At 39.1% G+C, this 14297-nt stretch overlaps 3 protein-coding genes and 1 long non-coding RNA gene across 5 annotated transcripts; 2 read left to right on the top strand and 2 right to left on the bottom strand.

Moving 5' to 3' along the window:
- Window positions 1-487: 487 nt before the first annotated feature.
- On the bottom strand, window positions 488-1488 carry LOC124190883. Its single transcript, XR_006873145.1, has 3 exons — window positions 1281-1488; window positions 746-830; window positions 488-677 (listed from the first exon to the last, which is right to left on the bottom strand). It is a non-coding gene; the product is annotated as an uncharacterized LOC124190883 (long non-coding RNA).
- A 293-nt stretch (window positions 1489-1781) lies between these two features.
- LOC124190876 (F-box only protein 21-like) lies at window positions 1782-4568 on the top strand. Its single transcript, XM_046583758.1, has 8 exons — window positions 1782-2129; window positions 2185-2421; window positions 2489-2891; window positions 2986-3173; window positions 3238-3550; window positions 3614-3736; window positions 3797-4145; window positions 4233-4568. The coding sequence occupies exons 2-8, from the start codon at window positions 2294-2296 to the stop codon at window positions 4385-4387; spliced, it is 1659 nt and encodes a 552-aa protein (XP_046439714.1). The 5' UTR covers window positions 1782-2129; window positions 2185-2293; the 3' UTR covers window positions 4388-4568.
- Window positions 4569-5786: 1218 nt separating this feature from the next.
- On the bottom strand, window positions 5787-7339 carry LOC124190881. Of its 2 annotated transcripts, XM_046583765.1 has the most exons (4): window positions 7176-7339; window positions 6676-7095; window positions 6469-6603; window positions 5787-6352 (listed from the first exon to the last, which is right to left on the bottom strand). In XM_046583765.1, the coding sequence occupies exons 2-4, from the start codon at window positions 7093-7095 to the stop codon at window positions 5993-5995; spliced, it is 915 nt and encodes a 304-aa protein (XP_046439721.1). In that variant the 5' UTR covers window positions 7176-7339; the 3' UTR covers window positions 5787-5992. The 2 variants fall into 2 exon arrangements, with proteins under 2 accessions (XP_046439721.1, XP_046439720.1); XM_046583764.1 differs by having other exon boundaries at window positions 6676-7339.
- A 1436-nt stretch (window positions 7340-8775) lies between these two features.
- On the top strand, window positions 8776-9361 carry LOC124189817. Its single transcript, XM_046582288.1, has 2 exons — window positions 8776-9269; window positions 9338-9361. The coding sequence occupies exons 1-2, from the start codon at window positions 8889-8891 to the stop codon at window positions 9359-9361; spliced, it is 405 nt and encodes a 134-aa protein (XP_046438244.1). The 5' UTR covers window positions 8776-8888.
- Window positions 9362-14297: the final 4936 nt, after the last annotated feature.

Genomic DNA, 14297 nt, shown 5'->3' with positions numbered 1-14297 from the left:
TATCGCACATTGCTGAAGCACATAGCCAGTATTAGATATTTTATTCATTCTATATTTCTTTAGAATTTGTTGCCAAATAGTTTCATCCTTATACAGCAGAGTTAAATTACTTTTGAATTCCAGTTATTTAGAAGACAAAAAATAAACACTAATCGAATAGTAGATTCCCATAATGAAAATAAGAGTCTTTATCCCCAAACACGATTAGCTAAGGAAACCCCTTATAGTGGCGGCCTAGTTTTTAGTATCTTTTTAGTAAATTTACATTTCTCCTAGCTTCAACCATAACCTGCTTTTATTCGAATATATACTAAAAAGCTTTAGTTTTGCGTAAATTATGAATAATGGCTAATCGAAGATGAAACAATTTAGCAGAAATCAATTTTGAATTTTGGTTTAAGAACATTTTTATATTATATCTGAAAAATAAAGAACTTTCTTTGTGATCAGAAAATAGCATTCGTATTTTCTACATTATAAAGTTGGATTAATTTTGGGGGGATATGTATTGACAAAACTACCGTAATTGCGGAACAAATTCATTATAAATAAATACTATTTTAATCACTTGACGAGCCTCTGCACTGACACTGAGCATGGGTGATCGATTGAGTCTGCCGTAATATCAAACAAATCTAGAGCTGCTTTCATTCCAGCCACTCCGAACGCCGGGTCACCTAGAAATGATAAATATTTTTAAACAACAAATATTTTTTCAGCTTTTTTGTCTGCTATTTGAAAATACCATGTTATTGGGTCAATCAATCTTGAATCTTCGTTGTAGCTCTTTATTGATGGCGAAGTAAATCCTATTTAGAAATATAGCCTTCCTGAAAAAAAAAAATTATTTTAAACATTTCTTTAGATGAGAAGGAATGTAGTTCCGGTAAAAAAATTTCAAATTCTGTTAACAACCATATAAGACATTTAACCAGTTGGGCCAAAGGTTAAAAAAAAATTACCATTACATCATGTACTAATATAAAGAAAACCAGAGAGGAGAAGAAATGGAGCTTGGAAACATGGACATGAGTGACAAGACATGGAGTACAATTTTTTTTTTTAATTGTTGAGAACATTCTAACTCATTAAATACAGATCATGTCTCCAAAAGTCCAATCCATTTTACCTCACTCGTTCTAAATAAACTGAAACACAAGCAGTAGCAACACTACAGTATGCTACTGGAATCTTTTCTGTTACTATGTTTACTTTTAGTCCATTACGTTTATCTAACCATCAAAATATATCGACTGGTACAAACACAAGAACTTCATTACCATCCTAATGAATCTTTTTCAGATCAGAAATCGTGTGACAAGAATCTGAGTCTCTGAGTCTGAGAGGCGGTAAAACTTGCTAATAAACAAAACATGGTCGCCATTTTTAAAACAAAAAGACACGCCCGAGATTCGTCTGCTGGCCGAATATGCCTCAGAGGCTCAGACCTCAGAGAGTCCAACTGGGCAAAAACGCTGGATACCACTACATAAGACTATTTCATTTGGCGCCTAAATTGTCTCCTTCTTTCCCAACAACACAAGAATACAGCGTTTCACGATTCATTATAAATCGTCAAAAAATAAGCGAGAAAGGGTGTCTATAAAACCAATTTTTTAAAGCACAAATAAACAAACCAATCTATATAAAATTTTCATCACATAATAAAAAAATCACGAACAAAATTACACAGGGAAAAGTAAAAATGTAGTACAAATAGTAAATTTTTAAAGTCTCAACTCTCAAGATCGTTCGCAGCGCCGCAGCGGGAGCCACGAGCATGATTCAGAAGGTTCCTCTCATCCCTTAGGCTCTTACTCTTACTCCAATACTCTTACTTAATTTCTAAATCGAGCGTTCGTCCCTTTCGTACTTTGAAATTTAAACGTAAAAATTGAACAGGCATTGTGTATTTCAGGTCGAAAAATGGATTCAGATAAAAAAATGGGTCTTCTTTCTTTGTCTAACCACAGACTAAGAGGGTGGTCTAACGAAGTTTTAATATGTTACATCTTTTCACTGGATACTATTTCCATATCTGACTTGCAAAGTCTTATGGTTTCCTGTCGGCCTTTATACAATATTATTCGAGGATCAGATGAACTATGGAGGCTCAAGTTCATTCAAAGGTTATAAACTATTAATGTTTTTGCTTTCTTTTCACAATTAAAAACTGTTGCACAGGTGGGGCAATTTTCTTTCACGGACTCCCAATAGCTATGAAAATGTTTGGTTTGAGTGGACAACTGTGAGATAAAAGAAAGCAAAAGAAGTCCAAAAAGCTGTTCAAAACATGTCCTCTGTAGCTTATCCATTGGGTCAATCTCCCCTCATTGTGATCAATGAGTTGATTGCGGGGTCATATCCCATTCCTGAATATGTGCAGAATGAACTTGAAGAAATCGTCTATGACAAGAAAATGTGACTATCAATTAATTCATGTAATTTTTTAGAAATTTAAACATAACCAAAATTTGATTTTCTTTAGAAGAGAAAATAAAACCACACTTCACTATGCCAGAGATGTTTTAGTCAAAGTAAGGATGTCTATAATGGACAAAAAGTGGAGAGATTTTATGGCCCAACCAGAATTTCGAAAGTCTCTGTTTGAGGGATTTGCACTTATATCACAGTGGTCAACATTGGAACATGGAAAAGGACAAACTTGTTTGAAAGACCTGGAAAGCTCAATCGAAAAAATAACCGATAGAGTGAAACAACTGCTGGAATTGGAAGTGGGAAAAGTATCATGTGCTAGCACTGATGAGCCAAAGAAGAAAAATCTTAAAATTTTGGATTCCATAAACCAAGTTATGTTCAATGAATTGGGTTTTAAAAAACTTCCATATTTTCATGCTTCTGATTACAATCTCTATAGTAATTTTCAACAGGTATGCCTTGCAACTTTATCAATTTGGCTTAAATGCAATGCTGACGAAGGTCTAATGTTATTTATTTATATTTTTCTTTCTCCATAATTTGAAGGCGTTTGAAAGAAAGGAAGGTTGCCCAGCAGTTTTGTGTGCCATCTATCAGGAAGTGGCTAGGAAAATGGGCATTGTTTGTGAGGCGGTTTATTGTAACCAGGATGATAAGGAAATCGAAAGTAGTTTCTCGGATTTCATGATGAACCGTCCAAATAAGCTTCTTCTTAGATGGAAGGATTCAGCCGGGTAACAGCATAAACTAATACTATACAGTTTAACATTGTAAGATTCTTTGGTTTCCCTTCGTTAGGTCAGAGGACGATAGTATTTATATTGACGTCTGTCGTGGAGGGTCTTTAAACCAGTCAAGTTTGTATCCATCCCTCAGAGAACAACCAGCAGCGTCAGTCGACTCGGTTTTGTTTAATATGCTAGAAGTTTTAACGCATTTTATGTGGAACCAATACGATGAATATGGGCTGGAAAAGGTGAGAGACGACTTGTTATTCTATCTACGATTGAAGTGCTCCATGTCGCCCCAAAACCCAAACGTAATCACGTGGTACGCAGAACACTGTATCGGTTTGGGCATCCAATTAGACGATGCAATCCAACTACTTCAAGTATGATATCCACCTACTGTATAAACAAATTCATACGATTAATTCTTATTATTGTACTTGTAGAATTACTTTCAGTCTCCAGAATATAAACCTTTTATTGGTGATTTATTTTCTCGGAATCCATCGAAAATGTTAGAGGAATGTATCAGTAAGCTAAACGAACAAAAAGCTGAAATCGCTGCTGCGGTGAGGTTATATCTTGAGTGTGCAAATATTTCCCTTTCATTATTGTTTTGTCTTCTTCAGAAAACTGTTCATCATCGGCCGTCCTCGTTAAAATTTTCAGTTGGTCTCGTTGTGATTTGCAATTACAAAAAATGGGGAAGAAACTTCAGGAAGCCTTGCGTTATTGTGTCTTGGAATGTGAAGTTCCAAGAATCGAATGAATGGAAATCCAAGGTGACAAGCGATGATGATTCTGACGAAGAGGAATTTGATGAAGACGAAGAAGATTTGGACGATGAGGAAGTTGATGAAGACGAAAATTGTTCCCGAACAAAGAAAGTCATTCCCAGCCAAGATCAGCCGCACTATCATATCTTGATGGTTGATAGTGATGAAGATAACCCCCAATTTCAATTAAACGTTCCTGAAGGTAAAACTTTAGCGTTTCTGGACCACTAAGAATTAATATCAAATAACCATCTTAAATAATATCTTTTTTTGTTTTGTTTTCTTAAAGAAACCTTGGAGCTCCTTCCTGCGGCTGTTCCCATCGAGCATGATAAAATTTGGTTTCATTTTGAGAGATTCGACGGCCGTAGGTACTTGCCGAATGCGGAGAAAAGAGCCCAGTTTCCCGAGGATGAAGCAGTCACCTTATCATTGATTGGATAACTCAAACTGGTCAATATTTCTTTCTTTTTTAATGGGTTTTACGGACTGTTCACTTTTATTTCTTGATTTTTTTTTCTCTTAAAACTTGGAAGCTTCTTTTTGTTGTGAAAGTTGAACGTCGTCGGCTTGAAAGTTCCGTATAACTTGAATTCCGTTAAATTAAACTTTTTGTGTCGCAGAACTCAGAAAAGTTGCTTCATTATTATCCATATTGATTGGATTCTATTATCGCACATTGCTGAAGCACATAGCCAGTATTAGATATTTTATTCATTCTATATTTCTTTAGAATTTGTTGCCAAATAGTTTCATCCTTATACAGCAGAGTCAAATTACTTTTGAATTCCAGTTATTTAGAAGACAAAAAAGCACTAATCGAATAGATTCTCATAATGAAAATAAGAGTCTTTATCCCCAATCACGATTAGCTGAGGAAACCCTGCAAAGTGGGGGCCTAGTTTTTAGTATCTTTTAGTATTTACATTTCTCCTAGCTTCAACCATAACATGCTTTTATTCGAATATATACTAAAAAGCTCTAATTTTGCGTAAATTATGAATAATGGGGAAGTTGAAACAATTTTGCACACGACCAATCATATTTAACTGATAGTCATCAGTTCATGTATATAAGTAAGAAATCAACTTTTAATTTTTGGTTTAAGAACATTTTTATATTATATCTAAAAAATAACGAACTTTCTTTGTGATCAGAAAATAGCATTCGTATTTTCTACATTATAAAGTTGGATTAATTTTGGGGGGATATGTTTTTACAAAACTAACCGTAATTGCGGGACAAATTCATTATCACTAAATACTATTTTAATCACTTGACGAGCCTCTGCACTGACACTGAGCATGGGTGATCGATTGGGTCTGCCATAATATCTAAACAAATCTAGAGCTGCTTTCATTCCGGCCACTCCGAAACGCCGGGTCAATTTGAAAACAAAAATTATTTTATCAGCTATTTTGTCAGCCATTTGAAAATACCATGTTATTGGGTCAATCAATCTTCGTTGTAACTCTTTATCGATGGCGAGAAGGAAATCTTATTTAGCAATATAACCTTCCTGAAAAAAAATTATTTTAAACATTTCTTTAAATGAGAAGGAATGTAGTTCCGTTAAAAAAAATTCAAATTCTGTTAACGACAATAAGACATTTAACCAGGTGGACCGAAGGTTTAGCTCGTTACGAAATCCGCTGGGAAGATTCAAATGCCGTTGTAATGGTAAGTCCTTTCGACCACCACATCCAATCAAATTTTCTGTATTCAATCATTGTACATCGCAGGCATTATACTGGGCTAAGAGGGGTGCCAGGATCTATCGCGACAAGTTGGTGTCAGAGGAGCAACGAACGCAATTTGACGGGTTTTCGAATCAAGAATTCAATTCATCAAGTAAAGTTATTTCTTATTTTGTGCAATGATAAGTGGGATTAAATTTTAAAGAAATTTATGTTGTAATTTTAAGCTCATCATAATCATGTATAGCGACGTATAATAATTGTTTCCTCCCAAATTAACTAAATCCATAAGAGAAATTACAGAGGTTAAAAAATATTTGTAAGTAAAAACAAATGCTTCACTAATTATTTGTTATGCGACAGGATTTAATTTAGATGCAACAGAATTAAATTTATTGCTGGCGTCAGAATTTACCTCGAATGTTCCAACTTCGTCCAACTTCGCTTTCCATAATATTTCGTTTGCCAGTTCGTTGATTGGTGCCTCGGTTGGAGCGTCGGTTGGTGCGTCGGTTGTTTCAGGATCGGTGGTTGTTGGTGTAGTAGTGGTTGTGGTTGTTGCCTCGGTTGTGGTTGTTGGTGTAGTCTCGGTCGGTGCCTCGGTCGGTGCCTCGGTTGGCGGGTCGGTTGACGGTTCAAAGGATTGAAACTTGAGATTGTCGACAGCGACAGCATCTTCGATGTCAGTGCCGCAGTAAGCATAAAACACCAGCTGTGCGATCACGTCGTGCAATCAAATAATGACACAGCGACAGGTAAACCGAGAAAAAACCAAGTTCTTTATTATCGTGCACTAACATGAGATAATCAAGCGTCTTTATTATTTACCGACAAATTCGAATTGTACGTGCTGTCTCTGCCGTCTAAGGATATCTCCTTGCTCTCCCAAACTCGATTGTTGATATGGGAATACTCGTACAAATTTAAACACAAACCTTCATTTCCATTTTTGGCCAGATACAACTGCACATCAATTAAGATACCATTTTTAAAAAATCCTTCCTTCTGATAGTATAAAATAATAGTTTTAATCACCTCGAGATTCGTGAATTGCGGCCATTTGGAACGAATCCAAAAGTCAAAGGAGAAAGTGGCAACTTCATCCGTCCTTAGCGTGAAGGTCTGACTGCGCAGAACAGCCACACCGAACGACAAAGTCGATCCACGATCAACTCGGAGATAAGTCGATCCGTTGACCGGTGTAGGAGCGACATTCCCAGGCTCCCAGAGCGAAGTTGTGTTCTCGACTCTCCACTTGACACCAGACTCCGACTGCTCAATCCAGGGAAATATTATACCGTTTTCAAAATTGTTATCGTAATCGTAGTGTATGTCGTCTTTTGGATAGGCTTGTTTGCAGCACTCTTTTAAATCGCCAATGTGTTTATTAGCTGACGACTTGATCACCAACACCAGCAATGAAAAGCAGAGCGGAAACAGGAAGGATCTGAACATCTTTTCCCACGAGAAATAATGCAAATTTCCGTTACAGACGAGCGATGAATTGCTACCACAAATTTTACAACTGAACTCACTTAAACGCCACAGTCGAATGAATCCTTACACGGTATAATTATTAACCCAGTTATCTCTATCTATATACATATATGTAGATATCAATACTGTCATACTTGAAGTTGAAACCTGATATTATTTGGACTCGTAGTCATAAGATAAGTGTCAATCAATAACAAAGGAAACGTCTCACAAAGTGCAGGGCGTGTTATAGACTGACAAGAGATGTCGCAGCTCGTGACTTATCTTTAAAGCTACTTGATGTGCTCTGATGAGGGAAAATGTCAACGGGGTATTTCCCGCAAACCGCAATATAAGACTCGCGATTCTTTTTCATACTTTCCATCGTGGTAAATATTATAACTGCGTATAACTGTATACCGGGGACCTATTCAGGAAATGGAATTGATTATCCTCAAGCAGGTTATGCAACTATAACATGAAATAATTTGTCTTTCTATATTATACTGAATAAAATTATTCCAAAAGTAAATGATTTACAATTTTGTACATAGGTGAGAAAGAACCTAAATGGTGTTTCATCCTTTTAGCAGTCAATTTTATATAGCTCTGAATTGACTTTTTATCGAGCTTTAAAAATCCTAGAAAGTCACGATATAAAAAAACAGCAGATAATTAAATAACAAGTCTTATCCTTGTACAATGAAATGTACATGCTAGTTCCTTCCCATGTTGATAGCGCAATTATTGTTCCTTTTTTAAGATGAATCAGAAATATCGGTATATAGAGCCAACGATTCCCTATTTGGTAATTAATAATGTCTAGGCTACTCCCTTTTTTCATTTGCTGTCAATTCGTCAAGCAGAGATATACCATAATATACGTTAACAATTATCTTACCTCTCTGCTGTTATCTACCGCAGTGCTAATATACACATAATCTGGTTGATGGGGCCATGTAAAATAAGGGCTGAGTTTCTATATAAAGGTCCAACGATTTAAGCTAAAAACAAGTTCAAAGTTTCGTGTCTCAAAATAGATTCATTCCTCATCAAATTTTGGGAATTATTATAGTTCTCCTGTTTTTGGTAAATCCTATAAGGGCGGATAAACAATGATATGGAGACTTATTTTACCCTGTCGTCATGGGGGTTTTCTGTTGTCCATTATCCTAAATGAGACAAATAACAATATAATTCATTATTTCAACCGTTGACGTACCGATTTAATATACGTAACTAAAACACGATCTCTTATCAGGTGCTGGCGGCTCATTCAAATTTTGTCTTGGATGACAGAAGCCAAAATTAATTACCCCAATTAATTTCTTCACGATTGTATTTTAAAAAACCCACGTTAGTGAGCTTATCCCAGTTTATTATAAAGATAACGACCCGATCGTATCAAACAAAACATAGAGCTGAATTGCAACCAAGGACTATAATAAATTTTGTTTATCATTACCCAAATGGTGATCGCGTGCTGTATAGCAAACTTGATCGTGATAATAAATGACACTCAAATAACCCACTGGACCCTTGATCATAAAACAAAGCATAATCTAACGGCCTGTCATTGATGTGTGTTATCAGCAACATTTCATCTGCAACAATGAACAACAACGATGAAGAAAATAGCTAAGTTATGTAAACTTGATTTTAATCTTTCACTGCAGCTACTATACTCAGCTACCGTGGAAACCTTATTCGAATCCGTCAGTGATTTAAGGAGTTGAAGACAATTTGGTCGTTTCTACAAATCGATTCAGACGATGGAAAATCATTTCCTTCCATTTTTAGTTGTGGTGGTGATTTTCATCATTATGAACGAGACATCAGTTATTGCAGCAGCTGACGTTTCAGTGATGGATAACAATAATTTCGAAAACGGAGTGGTAAAACCGTGGATTGACCAGTCGGATCCCGCTGTCAAGTGGAAAATCGAGAACAGAAATTCACCTTGGGAGCCGGAGAATGAAGCCCCTCTTCCGTTAAGTGGCTCGAATTATATCAGAGTTGATCGCGGGACTTCACTGTCGTTCGGTGTGGCTATTCTGCGCAGTCCCGTCTTTAGTCTTTTGACCGGCACCAAGGCCACCTTTTCATTCTCGTTCTGGATCCGTTCCAAATGGCCACAATTCACAAATCTCGAGGTTATTACATGGCGATATAACTAGTGACATTTCTAAAATAAAAGATTTTTCGATTAATTGATTTGCAGTTATACTTGGCCAAAAACTGTTGAGGTTTGTGTTGAACTCATTCAGCACTAGATGGCAGTGTGGCGATTTTACTGAGAAAAACATTGAAGACAACGTCGGTGGGATGATGCTGTGACTCTCGACGTTGATAGAAAGAAGTTGAAAGATATTTCTTTCTTCTCTGTGTGGTTTCCCTGACAAAGAACAAGTGTGTTGAAATACTGTGTGAAATACGATTCTTGTTTTTGGTAAGTCTCAAACAACTATTCTCCTATGCTAATCAGGATAATAAATATACACTCTAATTGAGTATTCAAACTGACAAAACTCTTCTCTGATATTTTTGTCTCTACAGGTTATGGGCCCAGTTTCGCCATACCGTTAACAAACTTATCAGAATGGCTCAAAACTATTCTTTGGATGCTATAAAGCACTTGAGAAAGTTTGATGGAACTCAATTCACTACGTGGAAACACAACATGGAAATGTTGTTCACTCTCAAACAAATGAGACAGTTCATACAAGGAGAAGACAACGAACCTCAAGAACTCTTTGCTGGTGAAGGTGACCAGCGTGTTGTCACCAACCTGGCATTGATCAATCAATGGAAGACCACAGATTGCTACGGGAGATTTCTCATATTCAATTGCTGTGATGAGACTAGAAAACTGGCTCTTCTCAACTGTAGAACTAGCTACGATATGTGGACTAGGTTGGAGACCCAATATCTACAACGGGCTGCAGACAACAAGCATCTCTTACATAGAGACTTCATGAATCTGAGACCAGTCGACAATCAAGATATTATGATTCACATTACTGATCTGGAATCCAAAGCCGCTGAGCTAAATGATCTTGGAGTGATGGTAACAGTGACATATCTTTATTACTTTGTTTTCTGAGTTGTGTCTGATACAGTCTTTGTTCATCCCCATTTGTGATAAATCTAGGTGACAGAACATCACCTCATCACTACCATCTTGTGTAGTCTTCCTGAGCGATTTGCAAATTTGACGTCCATTTGGGACAATCTACCAGATACTGATAGAACTATGGAAGCACTGCGTGCTCGCATTGTTGGAGAAGAAAGAAGGTTCAACACCAGCCAAGGACATTCAAGTTCTCGTTCATTGAGAACGAATGCAGACACTCGACCCCTTGCCAATGCCAATGGGAATTCTGCTCTGATTGGCAACGAATCACGTGGAAGAGGACACTTTCGTGGTGGAAGAGGACAGTCAAGAGGGCACATCAGTAGCGGGATCAATCGTGATCTTGTCTCTTGCTCATACTGCGGGAAAGACCGCCATCTTGAATTCGAATGTCGAACTCGTATCTCCAATGAAAATGAGAAAACCAAGTCCAACTCGTTTCACTACAAACGGCCTAAAGATGATCGGGACCCAGCCAATTCATCCGGGAAGAAAGTTGATTTTTCCCTCATCTCTTCATGTTGCTTGACTGCTACGAATTCGACGGACATTTATCTTGATTCAGGTGCTACTAGGCACATGAGTGGTGATGAATCTATGCTAGCTGATCTACGCATCATTCCTGACAATAGCTGGCCTGTGAATGGAATTGGTGGCACTGTCCTTTATGCCCGTGGAATTGGAACCATGCGACTTGTCCGAAACGTTGGAGATTCGTCTACATATGGTGAAGTCAAAGAAGTTTTGTTTGTTCCTGGACTGGGGGTGAATCTGATCTCTATTGGATGCTTAACCAAGAGTGGATTTAAAGTTTCTTTCTCTGGACTGCAAGCTATTATCAAACAAAACAAGACGATCATTCTTACAGCATCCCGGTCTGGGGAGACTCTTTATCGTGCGGACGCTACTCGTGCTCCTCCCACTGAAGTGTGCCTTGCAGCAAGCACTACCGTAGCTACACTCTCTACTTGGCACGAGCGATTCGCCCACATCAACAGTAGAGCAGTACATCGAATGGCGTCCGGAATTGGAGTAAATGGGATGATCGTCGCTCCTGGTGGGCGAAAGCTGCATGATAGTTGTCATGGGTGCCTACTTGGGAAAATGCACAAGCAGCCGTTCACTCACAGCAACTACACTGCTACTTCTGTTGGTCAACTTGTTGTTTCTGATCTGGTCGGGCCACTTCAAGTTAATTCTGTCGGTGGAGCACGTTACTATGTGCTATTCAAAGATGTACACAGTAAGTACAAAGTGGTTTATTTCATGGAACGCAAGTCTGAAACTGCTGATTGTTTTTTAGACTATGCAAAGAAAATCAAAACTCAAACGGGGAGTCGTGTGCAAACTCTTCGCTGCGATGGAGACACGGTGTATCTCAACGACTACCTCAAAACGGCCTTAGCCGATCTACAAATCAACCTACAGATCAGTGCACCCTATACGCCCGAACAAAACGGCATTGCTGAGCGTGATCATCGCTCTACGGTGGAATCTGCTCGCAGCCTTCTACACTCTCAAGGAATTCCTCTCAAATTATGGGCCGAATGCATCAACAATGTTGTTTACGCTTTGAATCGGTCAGTTTACACACCAGACGTCATCACCCCTTATCAACGTTGGTTCGGCGTCAAACCAGATGTGTCGAGACTGAGGGTTTTTGGGTCTGTGACTTATTTTTTTATCCCAGATGCATCACGTCAAAAACTAGATGCTAAAGCCACAAAAGGAGCTTATGTCGGTGAATGTGAAGAATACAAAGCCAGTCGTGTGTACGTTGAATCCACAGGTCGCACGCACATTTCGAGACACGTGCAGGTTTTTGAACGTGAACCTTATTGGACACCACCGGTTGCTGAAATTCCTCCGTCTCCATCATTTCTTCCTCCGGCTATCGTTTCACCTACTACTTCATCCGTCACCACACCGATTGTACTTTTTCCAAAAGGGACGGCCAAACGGACAATTCTGCAGACTACTCTTCCCACTCGCACTTCCAAACGGGGTCTTATTCCCAAGAAACTTTTCCCGTTTGAGATGGATGATCCTTTTCCGGTCCATGGACTCATGAGCTACTGTGTGGATCTGGCGCTGAAATCTGTGTCGCTGTTTTACGAACCACGCTCCTTCAAAGACGCTATGGACGGCCCTGATTCAATTCACTGGAAGAAGGTTGCGGATGATGAAATCTTCTCTCATGCCAAGAACAACACTTGGACTCTCACTCCTTTACCATCTCATCACGTATGCATTCCCAGTGGCTGGGATTTCAAGGTAAAAACGGATCAATTTGGTCATCTCCTACGTCGGAAGGCTCGTTTTTTTGCCAAAGGCTATCGTCAAGAAAAAGGGGTTGATTACCTCGAGTCATTTGCACCTGTCGTCCGCTATGACTCTCTCCGTCTCATCTTGGCTATTGCTGCTGTTCGTGACCTCGAGATCGTTCTCCTTGATGCAACCACGGCTTTTCTCAATGGCGTCGTTGAAGATGAAATTTACATTGCCCAGCCTGAGGGGTATGTGGTCGTTGGCCGTGAATCTGACGTGTGTCGACTCAACAAAGGCATCTACGGCATTTGTCAAGCATCCCGTATTTGGAACCAGTTGCTACACACCGCCCTTATTCGTTTTGGCCTTTCACAGAGCACTGCAGATCCCTGCGTCTATCATCGCATCACTTCGGACTCCTATCTCGTAATTGCCATCTGGGTCGATGATGGGCTTGTCGCTGGTCATAACTTGGCTGTTGTTGATCAACTTATTTCTTTCCTCAACACACAATTTGAGATCAAGACTGCTGCCCCTGGCTTATTTGTAGGCATGATCATCACGCGTGACCGTCCGAACAAACGGATTCATTTATCCATTTCTCAATTTATTGACAAATTGATGGTTACTTTCAACATGTCATCGTCTCGCGCAGTGAACTTGCCTGTTCTCAAGGGGACCCCGCGTCTTTCTTCCTCCTCCACACAGACGTCTCCTGCTGACGTCGCTGCTATGCACGATATTCCTTACCGCCAACTCGTGGGGAGTATAATGTACGCGGCTCTCACAGTTCGACCAGACGTCGCCTTCATGGCAAATCAACTTGCCCGGCACTTTCATAACCCAACTATGATCCACTGGAAAGCTGCTAAACGTGTTCTTCAATACCTCGGCTCAACACGCTACCATGGTCTCTCGTTCGGCGGTAAGGGCCATGACAACAACATCGTTGTTGCGTATTCGGACGCAGACTACGCTGGGGATCCGGATTCAAGACGGTCCACCACTGGATACATTTTCATTCTGAACGGAGGGGCAATCAGCTGGTGTTCTCGACGTCAACCCATTGTCGCCACGTCTACCATGCAATCAGAATATATTGCTGCTAGTGATTGCTCAAGAGAAGTGGTGTCTATCCGGAGATTGATGGAAAATCTAGGCACTGATCAACTGGAACCAACTCTGATCAAAGTGGATAACCAATGTGCTATTGGTCTTTGTTCTAATCCTCTCGCTCACAAAGGTGCGAAGCACATTGAAGTACGTTACCACTATATTAGAGAATTAGTACAGAACAAAACTATTTGTGTGGTGTACGTGGGGACTAAACTTCAGTTAGCAGATGCGCTAACTAAAGCTGTTGATGGTGATACTCACGAAAAGTTTCTAAATGGGATTGGTCTTGTTGCTGTGCCGATTGAGAATTCAGTGTAAACTGTATTCTGTCTTTCTAATCAAAGTTTCTGTTCTTGTTTGGGCTATGAAACATTTGGATTTATTGTTCTATCTTAAAATTAATCTGAACTCATTTTTTGTGCGTTTCTATTGGTGGTGAATTTATCTGAGTTCTGAATGAGGGAGAGTGTTGAGGTTTGTGTTGAACTCATTCAGCACTAGATGGCAGTGTGGCGATTTTACTGAGAAAAACATTGAAGACAACGTCGGTGGGATGATGCTGTGACTCTCGACGTTGATAGAAAGAAGTTGAAAGATATTTCTTTCTTCTCTGTGTGGTTTCCCTGACAAAGAACAAGTGTGTTGAAATACTGTGTGAAATACG

This window comes from Daphnia pulex, chromosome 3 (assembly GCF_021134715.1).
Source record: "Daphnia pulex isolate KAP4 chromosome 3, ASM2113471v1".
NCBI classification, from domain to species: Eukaryota; Metazoa; Arthropoda; class Branchiopoda; order Diplostraca; family Daphniidae; genus Daphnia; species Daphnia pulex.
Note: the sequence above shows the minus strand (reverse complement) of the source record. Positions and strands in the feature narration are given on the sequence as shown.

Bases quoted from the DNA above. Each gene is read 5' to 3' on its own strand.
- LOC124190876 (XM_046583758.1), top strand. From the start codon at position 2,294: ATGTCCTCTGTAGCTTATCCATTGGGTCAATCTCCCCTCATTGTGATC. The intron at 3,174-3,237 runs GTAACAGCATAA...TCCCTTCGTTAG, and splicing joins AGATGGAAGGATTCAGCCGG to GTCAGAGGACGATAGTATTT. The intron at 4,146-4,232 runs GTAAAACTTTAG...GTTTTCTTAAAG, and splicing joins TCAATTAAACGTTCCTGAAG to AAACCTTGGAGCTCCTTCCT.
- LOC124189817 (XM_046582288.1), top strand. From the start codon at position 8,889: ATGGAAAATCATTTCCTTCCATTTTTAGTTGTGGTGGTGATTTTCATC. The intron at 9,270-9,337 runs GTTATTACATGG...ATTGATTTGCAG, and splicing joins CACAATTCACAAATCTCGAG to TTATACTTGGCCAAAAACTG.
- LOC124190881 (XM_046583764.1), bottom strand. From the start codon at position 7,095: ATGTTCAGATCCTTCCTGTTTCCGCTCTGCTTTTCATTGCTGGTGTTG. The intron at 6,604-6,675 runs GTGATTAAAACT...ATTGATGTGCAG, and splicing joins CGCAATTCACGAATCTCGAG to TTGTATCTGGCCAAAAATGG. The intron at 6,353-6,468 runs GTAAATAATAAA...GTGATCGCACAG, and splicing joins CGTACAATTCGAATTTGTCG to CTGGTGTTTTATGCTTACTG.